The sequence below is a fragment of the Triticum urartu genome, chromosome 4A (assembly GCF_056163025.1).
Source record: "Triticum urartu cultivar PI428250 chromosome 4A, HENAU_Tu73, whole genome shotgun sequence".
Taxonomy (NCBI): Eukaryota; Viridiplantae; Streptophyta; class Magnoliopsida; order Poales; family Poaceae; genus Triticum; species Triticum urartu.
In genome coordinates this window covers 200,337,704-200,353,655 of record NC_141876.1, presented here as the reverse complement: position 1 = coordinate 200,353,655, position 15,952 = coordinate 200,337,704, and the positions used below count along the sequence as shown (strand labels likewise).

Below are 15,952 nucleotides of genomic sequence, written 5' to 3'. Positions count from 1 at the left end.
GGCATACTTGAAGTCATTTTGCACTTGACGTTCCGCTTTGGTAGCTTGATGCACTAGCTCGATGAGGTTCGAGTATGGTTGGAAGTCGGCGATCTTCTTGATGGGATGATTGAGTCCATTCAAGAAACGTGCCATAGTTTGCTCATCATCTTTCGTGACATTGACTCGTATCATTGCAATCTCCATTTCCTTATAATATTCTTCAACGCTCTTGGTTCCTTGCTTGAGTAGTTGGAGTTTCTTGAAGAGGTCGTGATTGTAGTAGGTAGGCACGAAGCGTGCTCTCATGACATCCTTCATTTGCGCCCACGTAGTGATGGGTGGTTCACCTTTTGCCTCTCGGCGCTCAATGACTTGTTCCCATCAAATGAGGACATAGTCTTGGAACTCAAGGGATGCAATCGCGATCTTCTTCTTTTCTTCATAGTTGTGCAAGCAGAAGATTTTGTTGACCTTCAATGCCCATGAAGGTACTCTTCGGGATCATTGCTTTTATTGAACTTGGGCACGGTGAACTTTAGCTTGCCGTAGCGTTGCTCTTCATTGTGTTCGGGTCGGGGATGATGACGTCCTTGACGAGGAGGATCGTCTCTCACAACCCGCTCTTGTCTTGGAGGATTTCCAATGTCTTCTTGTTCTTGTTGAACTTGATGTTCTTGGTGAGCTTGTGGAGGAACTTGTCGAGCTTGACGTTGCACGCGAGCTTGATATATTCGTTCGTGAACTTCTTCGCGGAGCGCTTCTTGATGTTCACGAGCTTGTCGGCCTCGGTTGGCTACAGCTCGACTTGATTCTTGGAGGGCTTGTTGCGCCTCAAGTGCTTGAGCTTCTCGCAATTGTTCCTCTTGACGTTGTGCCTCGGCATCTTGTGCTTCTTGGTGTAGTTGCGCTCGCTCTTCCTCTTCGTGTTGGCGTTGTCGTTGCCGTTCTCGTGCTTGCACAAAGGTAGCTTGGTTTTGACGATGTCGTTGTTCTTGAGAGTTGTTGTCGTGTAGAGGGTTGCGGTTTTCTTGATGATCTTGGCGCGCGGCACGATGAAGAGTATTTGATGTCGGTGTACTTGAGCCGGAGATGGTGTAGTCGGAGTGTCGACTTGAGCGGCTCCGTCTTGATGGGGACGAAGTGGAAGAAGAGCGGTTGAGCAACAAAGCACGAATCTCGTCCATTCTTGCGTCATTCTCTTGCTTGTGGTCGTCAAGCTTGTGGTTGAAGTAGTTTCTTGTACGTAGCTCGGAGAGTCGCAAGTCGGTGGCGAGGTTGTCGATGCGTTCGCTCATTGCTTGTTGCTCTTGATGCAAAGCATGTTGTGCACCAAAGAGGTGGCTCTTTGTGACGTAGGAGTTCATGCCGTCGTCTTGCCCGATGAAGAGTGGGTTGGTAGAAGTACTTGGCGAAATATGTGAGTGGGAGAAAGAGAAGAACCTATACCAAATGTACCTTGACCCATGTTGAAGATGGATCAAAGATCACTTCAATGTGGAACAAGGAAATAGCACAATTGGTACCAATTCTTGTCGGTTCTCACTACCTACACAAGTAAAAGCTTATGGTGGAGCTCGGTTAGGATGGTGGCACAAAAGTTGATGCAATTGTTAGTGAGCTTCAATAATGTTAGAAAAGATTCGCAAATTTGCAATGCAACAAGTAGACCAATAGCAAAATATGGTACACGGAAACACACACGCAAAGAGATAAGTGGGGTCGTGCAACCAAGGATGAGCCAAAATGTAGAATCCACGAAAATGCTCTTGTTGCACAACACTAGAGAGACGCTAGCATGATTGCACAATAGGCGGATACGAAGACTTGTGCACAACCTACTAAACAAAAATGCAACGACTTCTATTCCAAGTATGCTCTATGTATGATATTCCGATGGTATGATCCAAGATGATCTAGTATGACAATCTTAATGTTGTATGATGCTATGGTTCTTGCTTAAAAGCTCTTTGCTTATCTTTCTCTTTTTCTTAAAAGCTTGTTTGGCTCTTTGTTTTTGAGCTCTTTTCTCATGCAATGCTTCATGAACCAAGATAGCAATTGTGTATGCGATGACAACCTTGTGACACAAGAGATGATACCAAGATATGCACCAATGATATATGTATGCTGTGGGAATTATGATCACTAATGTGTACAAGTCACGTTGCCGGCAATACTCAATGGCTAGTCTCGGAGGGTAAGGTACGCAAAAGTAAGGCTATGGTGTTTATCAATGTAATGGCAAGAATGATGTATGACGATACTAAAGATGAGGTTACCGTTCTTGCTTACGGTATGGTGTCAAAATGGCGGAGTGGTCGTTGTCGATGACGCGTCCGTGGCGAAGATGAGCGGCGGTGATGTTGATGTCGAACCGTACCTAAATAGCCGAAACACAATATGACACGGAACCTCAACTCAAATTCTCAAGACAAAACGAGACAAAATTGTCGGAGTTGGTAGTGGTAAGCGATGGTGGTGTACGTGGTATATGGCGGTGCTATGCGGAAGTGGTGGTGGTATGTGGAAGTGTATGTGGGCACCGGAACAAAATTTGGCGAAATTTGGATGGAAAACAGGGCGGTGGATGGAAGTGATGTTGCTAGGGGGCGGATGTTTGGGTTTGATGGCCGGATGTCCGGGGTGGCCAGATGTCCGGGCTGTCGGGCCGAATGTCCGGGCTCTGGATCCGTGGACGAACTTGATGAACTTCGCGTGGAGAGGTCAAATCCGGAGCAAAATTCGGGGGAATTTGTGGAAGGAAATTGGGTGAAAGGTGGGGGAAAGCTAGATCTACCTGCAACACATGAAATCCGCGGATCAAATCCAACAAAACTTCATCACACCAACAAATCACAAAAAAAATAGGGGGGCTATTTTTATGGGGAATTTTCGAATTAGGGGCAAAATCAACAAAACAAGGCTAGAAAACACAACGGGGAGGCTCCGAAATCGTGATCAACGTGGCTCTAGATACCAAGATGATGTAGGGTGGAACCCTAGATGGCCGACCTTTCACGAAAGGAGCGGATCCTGCGAGGAACACGAAGAACACGAGGGGAATCACGAGGGGAAACACGAAGGGAAACACGAGGGAAACACTAAAACCAACAAGGATGATCACACATGTGCTAGATCCATGAACACAAAAGGAGATACAAGATCCACGATCAACAAGGGACGATACACGGTAACCGGTTCTTCTCCACAGGAGGTCTTGATGGGGCCACCCAAAAGGGGGTCTTGAATCCAAGGGGATCTTCTTCGAAGAGGGTCCGCGGTCTCTCTCGGGGAGTAGATCCGTAATGGATGAGCAAAGCTCTATCTTTAATGAGCTACTACTTTGCTAACCCTAAAACGTAGGTAGAAGAAGAGTATATATAGTCCAGGGGGTGAAAGGGTACATGGGCCTCGGCCCTTTACTGTGTGCAGACAGACGGGGCCGGATGTTCGGGCCTTCGGGAGGAGCCGGATGTCCGGGGCTGGGGCCGGATGTTCGGGCTGACGGGGCTTTTCTTCTGTTCTCTGGATGGAGCTTGTCCGGATATCCGGGTGTTGGGGCCGGATTTTCGGGCCGGGCTGGAAAACCGGGCTGGGGCCGGATGTCCGGGGCCTGTAGATGCGTGGCGGTTGGAATGCTGCTGTAGTGGATGTCTCCAGCGGCCGGATGTCCGGATCCTGGAGCTGCCTCCTTCTTCTTTCGGCGTTCCTCTTCATCCGTGGACTTGGCGGCTTGTCCGTCTTCACGTGCATCTTCGGGACTTCGGGAGGGTCCTCTTGGTACCTAATCATGCACAACATCTCGGACTTAGGTAGTAGCCATATCTCGAGAGGATCATATGCAATGTCACTAAGGAGAGAAGTCACCTTTGTCTCGAGAGCTTTAGCTCTATCTCGAGTCATAGGTCCTCTTGGCACTTCGTGAGACGATGGTAGGTCCATGGCGATGACCGTAGGATGCTCCGCATCATAGAATCAGGCCAAACTGAAAACAACAGCACCAGCTAGTGGAAGTAGACAGAGGAGCACGCACAGAAGCACGCTAGCAGCAGCTCCGGGAATAGACTCGCCTACGTCCATGGCTAAGAGACAGAGGCGCGGGACGCACTTGGAGGCGGAACGGCAACAGCTGCAGGCTTGATCTGAACAGGGCGACTGCGAGGGCCATGATCTCGACGTTGTGCGTGTACAGATCTGGACCACGACCTTGGAGCGTGGATCGGGAACCTCTCTTGGTCTGGGGAAACAGCCGACAGATCGAAGACAGCATTGTGGAGAAGGGCACCATGTCCTTTTTCGGGGTGGGCAGCATCCCGACGGCCGCACAGAGGGCTGCGACCTGGTAGATGGAGGCGTCGATCTCGGAGGGACGAACACGGACAACCGTCGAGAGTCCCAGGAGGCGGCCCATGGCTGCCCAACAGCGAGCGTGTAGAAGCCCAGCGGTGCATCTTTCGATCCAACGGGGCCAAGTTGATGCAGGGAACGGCTGGGCTGAGTTCCACCGGGGTCGAAGGAGGCAGCCATTGTCTGGTGGACTCGATTGATCGAAGGAAGAAGACCGAAAAAAGTGATTGTTAGGTGAGTTGTGGCGCTGGAGGGGACCTAAACCTAGGCTCTAATACCATGTTAGGAAAGCAACTTATCTCTATTGAAGGCCCAAGGGGCATATATGTATTACATATGACTTGAGGTGTAAGGAAACTAAACATAGACTAATAAGGACTCCTAGACCTATACTAATACTTCCTAACAGTTCCCTCTCCATTCCTTCTTCCCATGGACAATTAATTTGATTGGTCCATTTGGTTCCAGTATTCGTTGCATCTTCTGCATGCATACTGAACTGTTGTCATGCATGAATATTCAATGTCTAGGTGCTGATGTCAGATTGGTTACTCAATATGACGACATCCTTAGGTTGAATATAGGATTTCTCTCAGGTTATTTTGGATTCAGTGGTTCTGTACATAAGTTGCATGATAATAAATGCGATTACTGGTGAATGATAATGCATGGTCCGTAGCTGTGTCAAGCAATTTGTTCTTTCCATAGTGGTATACCAAATGGGGAGTTTCATTTTTGATGGCTATTCTGCTCTCTGTATCTCAGCAGTTGAATTTAGGCCTTCTGTGCACACACTTTGTTGTTGTGCGCACACCTTTTCTTCTCACTTGACAGGTTCCTTTTGTGGTGTTGCAGAATACCTTGCCCCAGAGAAGTGGTGAAGTGAGTGCTACTCTTGGTGGGATTGATTTAAACAATTCTGGCAGGTATTTATCTCATTCTATTAACACCTTTTCTTTTATGGATGTTGTGCGGGGCATTAATACTATATCAAAGTATATTTTCTTGTGCAGTGTGGTAGTCAGAGAAGACAAAAAATTGTTGACTGTCCTTTTCCCAGATGGTCGTGATGGTCGTGCCTTCACCCTTAAGGTACGACCTACCAACTTAATCATTAGCTGTTGTAAGAAAAAATGAGTGCTAATAGTATAAAAATAATGCATCATCATGTTCCATCTATATTTTGAATTATGCTTTTGCTTCATACAGGCAGAAACTTCTGAAGATTTATTTGAGTGGAAAGCAGCATTAGAAGAAGCTCTTGCACAGGCTCCAAATGCAGCTCTTGTGATGGGGCACAATGGGATATTTCGCAATGACACTTGTGATGCATATGAAACAACGGCTCCAAATTGTTGGTCCCATTGTGCTGCTGCATATATCTCCAGAGGTTTAGACCCTTTTTCCAGTTCAATCATACGGTGCCCAATTGTTTGCAGGGCGAGAGAAAAGGCCAGTCAAGTCACTAGTTGTTGGCAGGCCAATTCTGCTTGCGCTCGAAGATATTGATGGCCGCCCTTCTTTTCTAGAAAAAGCTCTGCGTTATCTTGAGAAACATGGTGGGCACACAAGTTATGCTAACTAATAAGAACCAATTCTAGAACCTGGAAACTGTAGATGTTGCTAATGAAGTTATCTTTATAACATCTCATTCCGTTTGTGACATAAATCTGTTGTTACAGGGATAAGGGTGGAAGGAATTTTGCGCCAGGCTGCCGATGTGGAGGAGGTTGATAGGAGGCTATGTGAATATGAACAAGGTTTATGTCAATATATCTTAATCTAACTTTGGACTACTCCCTCCGTCCCACAATATAAGACGTTTTTGCAAGCTGGGACGGAGGGAATACTAATCTACTCCAGTTACATGGTGGTATTGGCATCTCTCGTGTCTTGATTTCCTTCTGCCAATCAAGAGTGTACAATCCAAATTTTGTGACTGTTTCCATTTCATACCAGGAAGAACCGAGTTTGCACCAGGCGAGGATGCACATATTATTGGTGACTGTGTGAAGGTATCTCACTCATTTAGTCATTCTAGTTATTAGAATAATTATGATGCTCCCAAAAGCATGGATTTTTTTTCCTTTTACTAACTGCACTCGTGGAAACATCTCGTCAGCATGTTCTTCGTGAGCTACCATCTTCGCCAGTGCCTGCTTCTTGTTGTACAGTTTTATTGGAAGCTTTTCGTAAGTTTTCTGTTAAGTTTATTCTTAAATGTTCGTGCACTGTTTTGTGGAATGTCGTGTACGAAATGTTGGCATTGAATATCACAATTTTTTCTACAGTTTGAAATAACCACCCCCCGCCTTGAAGTTAAAATTAGTAGTGATAATTCATTGACATATGTGCTTAGCACCATCCCCTCTGCTGCCAGCAACATGACAATGCTGTCTTTATCTATTTGATTTGATTTGTTGATCTGGGAGTACACATTTGATGTTAAATAAATCTCCTTAGTATGTGAAATTTAACCATCCGTGCTTTGGAATGGAATTTCTTGTGCGGGTATCCTTTATCTTGGAACAGTGTATGCAAAGTACATAAAATACAAGCATATGTGCCACATCCACTCCCATATGTTTATTGTTCCACATGATATAGGAACACTGTCAAGGTACAATTTTACAAGTAGTGCAGATTGCATAGGATACAAAACTAAATCCTTTGTGTGCACCCATTCATACAGAAGCACATGCTTACCTCCAATTTTGGTTCTGTCCTTTACATTTGATAAAGCCTGTGAATGAAGAGGAAGTGAGGAGAGTTCCCATGTGAATCGTGCAGTTGTTATGGCCAGGCCTTGTTACGGCTCTGAGTATACCCTCGCCTTCATCTATCCACTGGTAGGGCTTTTTGTTGCCATTGTGGAGGGGCTCTGGAGCCTACTGGAGAAGTGAGAGGGAGAAACCAGAAAATCTTGTTTATTTATTGCTTCACTGAAAGTGATAATATGCCATGCCTTATATATAGAGCTGTAAGATTTGATAGAGTTTTGTATGCGGTGCACTTGTATTCCTTTACAACGGGATAATTTATACAACAACTCACAGATCAGCTAACAGAATCCCTAACTAGCCAAGAGAAAGAGGGGAAAGTGAGGGAGTGGGTTAGCTAATCCTGGAGAATCAGTCACCTATACGTGCACTACCGAAACGGCAGCCATGGCAGCGTATATCGCCTAAGTGCATCTCCAACAAGATGATGTAAAAGTTGGTGCCCGGAAATGATTTTAGGGCAGGAGACAGAAGGTTTTTGGGCACCAAAAAAAATCTGCCGTAACAGATGATGTAAAACTGGTGCCCAAAAAATTGAGAATCATGTTGCTCCAAGATAGTGTGGGCTTCTATCTGCTGCCTAGCATGTTCCCTAGTATGGCCTTGGTCTGTCTATAGTAGCATCATATTGCCATGTGTGTAATTTGATTATCTAATATAGCCCCAGTTTAAACAAATACTCCCTCCGTTTCTAAATTAAGTCTTTATAGAGATTCAATACAAACTACATACGGGTGTATATAGACATATTTGAGTGTAGATTCACTCATTTTGCTCCATATGTACTCCCTTATTGGAATCTCTAAAAAGACTTATATTTAGGAATGGAGGGAGTAGCTGATTACTTTACCCCCCCCCCCCCCCCCCTCTCACACACACACAGGGCAGCTGGGCGCACAGGGTCCGGGGAAGGGTCCAACCACTTTGGGTCTTTTGTATGCAGTCTTTTCCTACATTTCTGCAAGAGGCTGTTTCCAGGACTCGAACCCGTGACCGTCACAAGGCAACAGCTTTACCGCTGCGCCAAGGCTCCCCTTATATATATAGGTTTGCATAACTCAAAACAATTTGCTGTGTTCATTGGTTAATTGTCTATATATTCTGTTTTACTTTCATAGGCTTGGAGACCAAGGAAGCTCGGATAAATGCTATGCGTTCAGCTATATCTGAGACATTTCCTGAGCCTAATCGGCGCTTGTTACAGAGGTTAGACTCACGTTCTCCTCATAGCTTCTATTCTGCCAGTTTATGGTAAATGCAATGAATGATTTATTATTTATTATGTGTGAAATCATGCTTGCTGCCGATCAACGTGAGCATGTTCTCATTAACTTGCATATGATACTTGCACATTAAATAAGAACTACTAATGTGGACTATTTTAATTGCCCTCTAACTGTACAGTTTTTATTTCTTCTAATGTTAGATCACCATTTTAGTTTGGACTAACAATATCTCAATGGTTTTTACCAGTGTGTTGTTTGACATTTGATTACTTAAACTAACACTTCCCATGACAAAAGAAAACTTTCCTTATGGAGATTCTTGTTTGCAGAATCTTGAAAATGATGTATATTGTTGCTTCTCATACCATGGAGAATCGGATGACCGCATCAGCAGTTGCTGCCTGTATGGCCCCTCTCTTGTTGCGTCCGCTTTTGGCTGGGGAGTGTGAGATGGATGACGTATTTGATATGGATGGTGATGATTCTGCCCAGCTTCTTGCTGCTGCAAATGCTGCAAACAGCGGTCAGGGCATTGTTGCAACTCTCTTGGAGGAATATGAGATTATATTTGATGTAAGATTCTCTGATACTTCAATTTTTTTGTCCAAATCTTTAGGTGGCTTCATTTCCTTCATGATAGTTGTTCTACCCTCTAGGCATTATTTCTTTTTTGCATATAATCTGTTGATTATATTGAAAAGTTACTGCCCATATGAGTTATTTCTACATGCATTGTGGCCATGACTATATGTGAGGCAGCCGCTGGAACACTTTGCCTCTTTCTGTCTCTTGGACGTTCTGTTTCATTTACAATTATACACATAGAAATAACTCGTATGTTCAGCCAATTGGATGCTCATATTTAATTTCTTTGCAGGATGACCGTCTTGTCAGATCTTCCCCATCACCTGGGTCTCAGATTGAAGACAGTGGCAGTGAAGTATCAACTGATGATGTAAATATGGACACAAAAGATAATGGATTTCATGATGCAGAAAATGATGTAGATCAAGAAATGGACGATGACAATGGTGCAGAGCGTATACTTAGTGGAAAATTGAGTGAGAGCAGTGGGTATGCTGGGAGCGACCTATATGATTACAAGGTTTTGTTATGCTCCCTGCTTTATAAGCGTATAATTTGTGCTTATTTCTAGGGTTATACTGTGATTATTGCTAGACACGCATGCACATATATATGCATGCCTGATTTGATTTTAGGATCAGTGTTGTAACTGCAATGATGCCGTTGCTTTGATTCTTATTATACTGCTTCTGATTGAACACCAGGTTCATGCTGATGATTCAGATGCTGATTGCTCTGTTGATGATAAAGGACTGGAAGAAGAGACAGATTTAAGCAAAGTTCCAAAAATTCATTCATCTGAAAATGTTTCAAAAAATATGGAAATGCCTCTGAGTGAAAAGAATCCTTCCAACCCAACATCCGGTCATGAAACTCCATTGTCTATGGGAGAGATCCTTTCTTCTTTGGATCCTGGAATTACTTTACCTAGTAACAGTTCGGAATATTCTGCAGACAGACACTCGAACAAAACTAATGGATCTCACTCACATGTGAAGCGCAGTAACTTTTGGGGGCGTAATAGTGTAAGCAATAAATCTATTTATATTTTCTTCCCTTTGTGGGGCAGCTGAGTAGGAATAATGCATTGTTGTGCCAACTTCTCTGGCGTGTTGAATTATGGTTCCCTTCATATCATCATTCAGCATTCTGATTTTTATGCATCATTTATGCAGGCAAGAAAGAGTCAGCATTCAGAATCAGTCGACTCATCTGGTGAAGAAGAGTATGCTCTTTTCCACTAAACAGCAGTCTTATGTTTTTACAGAGTGAACTAGATTTTTATTTGAGAGCGAACTAGATTTTTAGTGGTATTCCTTCTCGAGCTTCTATTTCTTCCGTTAAGGGAGATTCCGTCATCAGTCCTATGTTGCCTATGCTTGCGCCCCAAAACGGTTGCTGACTTTGTACAACTCCGTAGGGTGGGGAGGATCGCCCTCCCAATTTGAAGTTTTTTCCATTTTGATTTTTCCTCTGTGCTTTTTAGGCGGCTATCTATATTAGCCAGAAAGCACTTACATTTACCGGGGCAGGAGTTGCCATGCTTGCTAAAGGAAATTGTCATCATTGCGACAACTATAATTACCATGATTTGCCATGGTTAAAAATCTGACAATCTGACATCAGATTTTAATATTACCGAAAGAAAATCTGGGCCAACCTGTTTAAATTTAACTTTTTGTGAAAAGGTTATGAAAGCAGTGGATGTAAATAGTGATGGAAATAGTTTTGAAATGGAAATGTAGATGAAAGCAGTGGATATAAATAGTGATGAAAATAGTTTTGAAATGTAAATGTAGATGAAGTTGCCTGTATTTTCAATTAAGTTTCAAATGTGGCCCCAACCCCTAAAACTTTAGCTATATGCATATCTGTAGTTTCTGCCTTAGTTAATAATGTTGTTGCATTGAATATTTGTTGTTTGACAACGAATGTTACAAATTAGAAAGTGTATAGTTTTAACACTTCTGTTAGCTTCCTGACTATTTTGCTGCTGATGCATGTGCAATTTATCAAGGTCAATTTTTCTATGAAAACAAACCTTTCAGGCTTGCGATTCAAAGGCTTGAAATTGCGAAGAATGATTTGCAGAACAGAATTGCCAAAGAGGTAGGGGAAAACTTCACACTAACTGGTTCACTTTTATTTATCGTCTTCCAGTAATCTAATGGAAAGTGTCTCTCAGGCTCGGGGTAATGCAGTTTTACAGGCGAGTTTAGAAAGAAGAAAGCAAGCACTACGTGAACGCCGTTTGGTCCTGGAACAGGATGTATGCTGCATTCCCTTGCCTTGTTAATTTTGCTCGGTAACCGCATCATATATTCTATGTTAGGGAAAGAGCCATCTCTGTTGTCAATTGCTGGGTTTCAGTTTATCTTAAACTTCATTGGTTGCTACTTTGTTTCATATGACAATTGAGTCGTTTACCTGCACGAAGAATGCTAAATGAAAGAATATTTTAAACCTAATGTCCCATTCGTTCGGTTTAGAACTTTTTTTCCTTCTTTCAGTTTTTTTTGGTGGAAGTTTGTGTGCTTTCTACATAGTTAGTCATCATCAATGTTTAGATTCCGTAAAGATAGCACGATGACATTTTACTTGGCTCTGACTTTAGATACACTAGCCCTAGCCAAGATTTGCGGTAATTGACTAACCAGGTGTCTCTTGCATTTGGGACTTCTCTCTACAGACAAATTGTCAGTTACTCGGAGGCTAGACAAGCTTGGTAAATTTATTGATGGAAGGATTTAGCCAGAAGCACTTCTAAAATCGAGGAACCAAAATAATATAGTGCCTGTAGCCCCACACAAATTTCAGGGTAACTGTGTAGATTAAACAGTCCAAACGTTTAGGGGCCAAAATGTTACTTTCTGCTTTCTGTTTTTTATGCAGTTATTGTTGAACATGTTCCATACACAAGATGGTGGTTGAATTTTCTGATGATAGATTTCACAACTGTTTATATCTACAGGTGTCCAGATTGCAAGAGCAGCTACAAGCTGAGAGAGATCTTAGATCTGCACTGGAGGTTGGGTTGAGCATGTCTTCTGGACAGTTTTCAAGTCCACGTGCTATGGACTCAAAGGTACCTTCAACCATTGCTCTACTTGTTGGACTCATTGTATGGAGTCTCATTTTCCTCCTTATTTTTCTCAAGACAAGGGCTGAGCTTGAGGAGATTGCTCTCGCTGAAGCTGACGTTGTGAGGTTAAAACAGAAGGTGGCTGAACTTCACCTCCTACTCAATCAACAACGCCAACAACAATATGGCCCATCTCTTGATGCAAATGATCGTTATCACTGTAATCCTGGCCATTTTTCACAGCAGTAAGCATATCGGTTGTATTGTATTCTTTCTTTCTTCCTTTCTTTTTTGTCACCATTGATGTTGCTGGATGTGGTTGTGACACCTTTTTGATTTTTTGTGATTTGAAGCCCACTGGTTGTTTGTTAATTGTTCTATTTCATCAAAGTGAAATCTTATTCAGTTATGCTGAATTATGCTGCAGTTGTTTAACATGGTTTCTTCATAGACTTTAATAATAATTGATCGAGGGCATTATATCAATATTTCTAGACATAAATTGGATATATTGTGCTCTGCTAATTTACTTATCATATTATGACACTATTTTATTCGTACCAGAAACTTTGTTCAACCAGGATTTGACATGAACCTTGCCTTTTGCAATCAAGAGAAGCACAGAAATGAGGTTTGATTAGAATCCCCCCACCCATACACTTACGGTCTCATTGATAATACCGAAACCCATTTAATGTTCAATTCCAGTTTCAACAACCTACATTTCCACATGCATGACTGAAAGCAGTGTCAGTGTGCTCTATAGATAAAGTATTAGTTTTGGAAATGAACAGTACTGCTTGTCATGTCTGGTTATTTAGGGGATCAGCTGGTAAGAAAAAGGAAATCTGCAAACATGGGCTTGCTTTTGCAGCATAGAATTTTTGAGGTTCATCAGTTTTGATGGCATTCTCTAAGATCTGTATAATGGTTCTAGATTCCATCACTAGGAATACCAGTAAATTGTGCACTATCTAGAAGTTTCTCGAGGACCAGTTGAACTTCTTGCATGCCAGTACTATTTTAGTCTTAACTCCCACAAGTCTGCAGTATGCTGGCAGAAGTGGGCCAACTGTTGGTCTGGATCAAGGTTACAGAAACTGGTGGCACATTGAAGTATTGGGCAATCCCCTTCCTATATACTCTTTAGGCCTCGTTTGATACAATGGGATTGGGGAGGTTTGTGGAGGGGGGGATTTCAGGGGATTGGGTGAATCCCTTCCTTTCACCCAATCCCCTCAAAACCCCTTGAATCCCCAAAACTCCTCCATCTACAATCCTCTTTGTTCAAAATGTCTGTTTGGTTGGCAGGGTTTGTCATATTGACATAACATGGTGTTGAACATTTAAAAATCCAATCTTTATAATGTAGCTAACATGGTGTTGACATAGCAGTTGGCACATAAAGCAAAATATGAGAGTGCCGTTCTAATGCACCAAACTGAACTTGTACAAACCGCCACATCCGCAGTAGGCAAAACTGGAACCCAATAGAGCATACAATTAATTAATTAGCCAATAATTGGTGTGTTCTCACATATGCAGAAGCTTAGAGCACACGGGTGTGTTCTTGTACAAACTGCTCTTGATTCCCCCATAGCAGCAGCATGCTCTAAATCTTGACAGGTAGCACAAAGAAGAAGGGGATGCAGCAAATTGTTACTTTGGAGAGGACGGAGAGGGTGATCTACTTGGGCACCTCGATGAACAGCTTGCCGTGGGCACCTCGGTGAACAACATCTTCTGTTTCCTCTTCCACCTCTGCAACCTCCGCCACAGCTTCCACTTTGTAGCCTGCTCGAACAAAGTGGAGAGGTCAGAGAGAGAGAGAGAGATGGTGGCTCATGCTAGGGTGGGTGGGGAGCACCGCCGGAGCGGGGAGTGCGTGATACGAAGAGTGGCCGAGAGGTCCCGTACCTGGCTGGAGTGGTAGAGGTCCCGTGTGGAAGGTCGGCGTCGAGCTCCGCACTGTCTGGACTGGCGTCTACTAGAGCTGAACCGGCTCACGCCGCCCGCCTGTGGCCGCCTCTCCGCCGCCGGCCGCCGTCGCGTCCTCGGGAGTGGCTGCCGATTGGGGAGGGAAGACCAGGGTTCGCAGCTGTCGATTGGGTCGGCGGCGCCCGCGTGTCTTCAGTTCCTCGAGGGTCTCCTCGTGCCGTCTAAACCGCGTGGTTTGGGCAGAATCGAAGGGGATTGGGTGGACTGGGCCACGGCAACCCTGTGTACCAAATGGACCAAAGAGGATTCTAGGGGATTGCGGGCCGCGCGTGGAAAATCCTCTCAGAACCCCTCCAAACCTCTCGTGCCAAACGAGGCCTTAGTGTTAGAAACTCTAGAAATATTTGAAGGCATTCAGAGAATGTAGAGGGTGCTACATCTTAGGTCTGGTCGGTAGTGAGGCAGTTTCAATAGTTTACTTTCAGTGTGTTTATGCTTTAGCTGACTCCTATACTGTTCTCTCTGTTTTCTAATGTTAGTTATTCCTGTTTTACATGATGACATTTTGAGCATCGACGTCGAAATTCATGACTGAAGGAAAATGAATATATTTTGTGCTAACCTGATGTAGAGCTGACACTACATGTACTCATACTGTATTATTTTTGGCAGGAGAGCAGCTCGGTGGATGCATCTCAATGGAGGAACATCAAACAGCATGTGCTACCTTATGGTTCTTCAAGGCCACTAACCCGCAAGCTTTCCCTAGACGCATCTTCAAGTGATTCAAGAGGCATGGAGGCATCAACAAGCATGTCATCAGAGAGCACTTCTGTGGTAATCAATGTTCCCAAGTTAGCCGAGGTTAGGGAAATCACAACGCTTGATTATTGTTAAATATACCAACTGAAGTAAGATGATTCATATCTGTTGTTATGACAGGGTGTTGGATATGGGAGGCAGCCAATGGTGGCATCTTCCACTTTGGTAGAACTAACAACTAGGCTAGATTTCTTTAAAGAACGGAGGTCGCAGCTGATGGAACAACTCCATAGTCTTGATTTAGGGCATGGATCTGCTTCTCAGGGTTTTCAGTACAAGCCGCCTTCTCCTTGGAACAGTCCAAGGTAGGATATGCTCATTGTATATCCTGGGTAGAGAGATTCTTCCTCCGTCTTCATCATTTGGTGGTAGTGTAAATTCATTTTCCTTCTCTAATACGGGCTCAACGTTTTGTTGTTACATTAGGTAGCTATTTGAGCCTTGAGTGTGCTGTTGTAGCCTCATTTATGCAATGTGTCAAGGGGTGTATTTGAAACAAGTTTTTCAGAGATGTGGTATATACGTATATGTTTTTGTTTGGTGTGGCTGCTCATAGGGAATGGAATTGTTTTCTCCTTATAATTTCTATGACCATGTTACTCATACCTATATTACAGAGGGGGGGCTAGAGGTTAAAATCAGAAGCGCGCTTGCATGCAATTTCAGTACCCGTAGTCTTATTTATGTTGCTTGTATCTTTGTATGTACTACTGCTGTTGGCATCCAACTGTTCTTGAATTGACTTATTCAAGAATTTGATAAAAGAATGGAATCCTAGAGTTCCCATTTGAGATATTTTGGGCCCTTGGGCGCTGCTGTAGCTAGTATATCACAAGACTAAAAAAACTATTTGTCAGAATAATGTAATAGAATAGTAAAAGACAAAAAAAAAAGAAGGGGAACCTAATCTCGCCCACTTTTGTATCATAAAGACAAGATGTATTTTCAAACTTCTCTAAAATGAAAAAGTGCCTTTGTAATATTATAGATTTATCTAGCTGCTACTCTTTTGATTTTGTTTGGAATTCCTAGCTTCTTTAATCCTTTCTTGGTCCTTCGGTGGTGTTGCTATTGTTGTATGGGCAGAGTTTTTTGAAGTTGCTAGACAATTATATGAACTAGCCGGTGATAGGGCATGTGTAGGAAGATGTGCAAGATCCCTGAAGTTCAAAATCAACTACCGTCCGGTT

General features: G+C 43.4%; 1 protein-coding gene across 4 annotated transcripts in view; it reads left to right on the top strand.

The window, feature by feature from the left end:
• Positions 1–15,300, top strand: part of LOC125551313 (rho GTPase-activating protein 7) — a 34,528-nt gene extending 19,228 nt beyond the window's left edge. Inside the window, exons 4-22 of one of the 4 annotated variants that reach the window (XM_048714496.2) lie at positions 5,185–5,255; positions 5,343–5,421; positions 5,539–5,683; positions 5,769–5,888; positions 6,012–6,089; positions 6,289–6,344; positions 6,452–6,521; positions 8,228–8,315; positions 8,665–8,908; positions 9,213–9,440; positions 9,625–9,945; positions 10,096–10,145; positions 10,969–11,029; positions 11,106–11,189; positions 11,892–12,005; positions 12,078–12,247; positions 12,567–12,633; positions 14,613–14,804; positions 14,883–15,300. In XM_048714496.2, the coding sequence (XP_048570453.1) occupies positions 5,185–5,255; positions 5,343–5,421; positions 5,539–5,683; positions 5,769–5,888; positions 6,012–6,089; positions 6,289–6,344; positions 6,452–6,521; positions 8,228–8,315; positions 8,665–8,908; positions 9,213–9,440; positions 9,625–9,945; positions 10,096–10,145; positions 10,969–11,029; positions 11,106–11,189; positions 11,892–12,005; positions 12,078–12,247; positions 12,567–12,633; positions 14,613–14,804; positions 14,883–15,071 (2,427 nt within the window). In that variant the 3' untranslated portion in view covers positions 15,072–15,300. Of the gene's footprint in view, positions 1–5,184; positions 5,422–5,538; positions 5,720–5,768; positions 5,889–6,011; positions 6,090–6,288; positions 6,345–6,451; positions 6,522–8,227; positions 8,316–8,664; positions 8,909–9,212; positions 9,441–9,624; positions 9,946–10,095; positions 10,146–10,968; positions 11,030–11,105; positions 11,190–11,891; positions 12,006–12,077; positions 12,248–12,566; positions 12,634–14,612; positions 14,805–14,882 lie in introns of all 4 variants that reach the window. The other 3 variants (XM_048714493.2, XR_007302417.2, XM_048714495.2) reach the window with 3 other exon arrangements.
• The last annotated feature ends 652 nt before the right edge of the window (positions 15,301–15,952 follow it).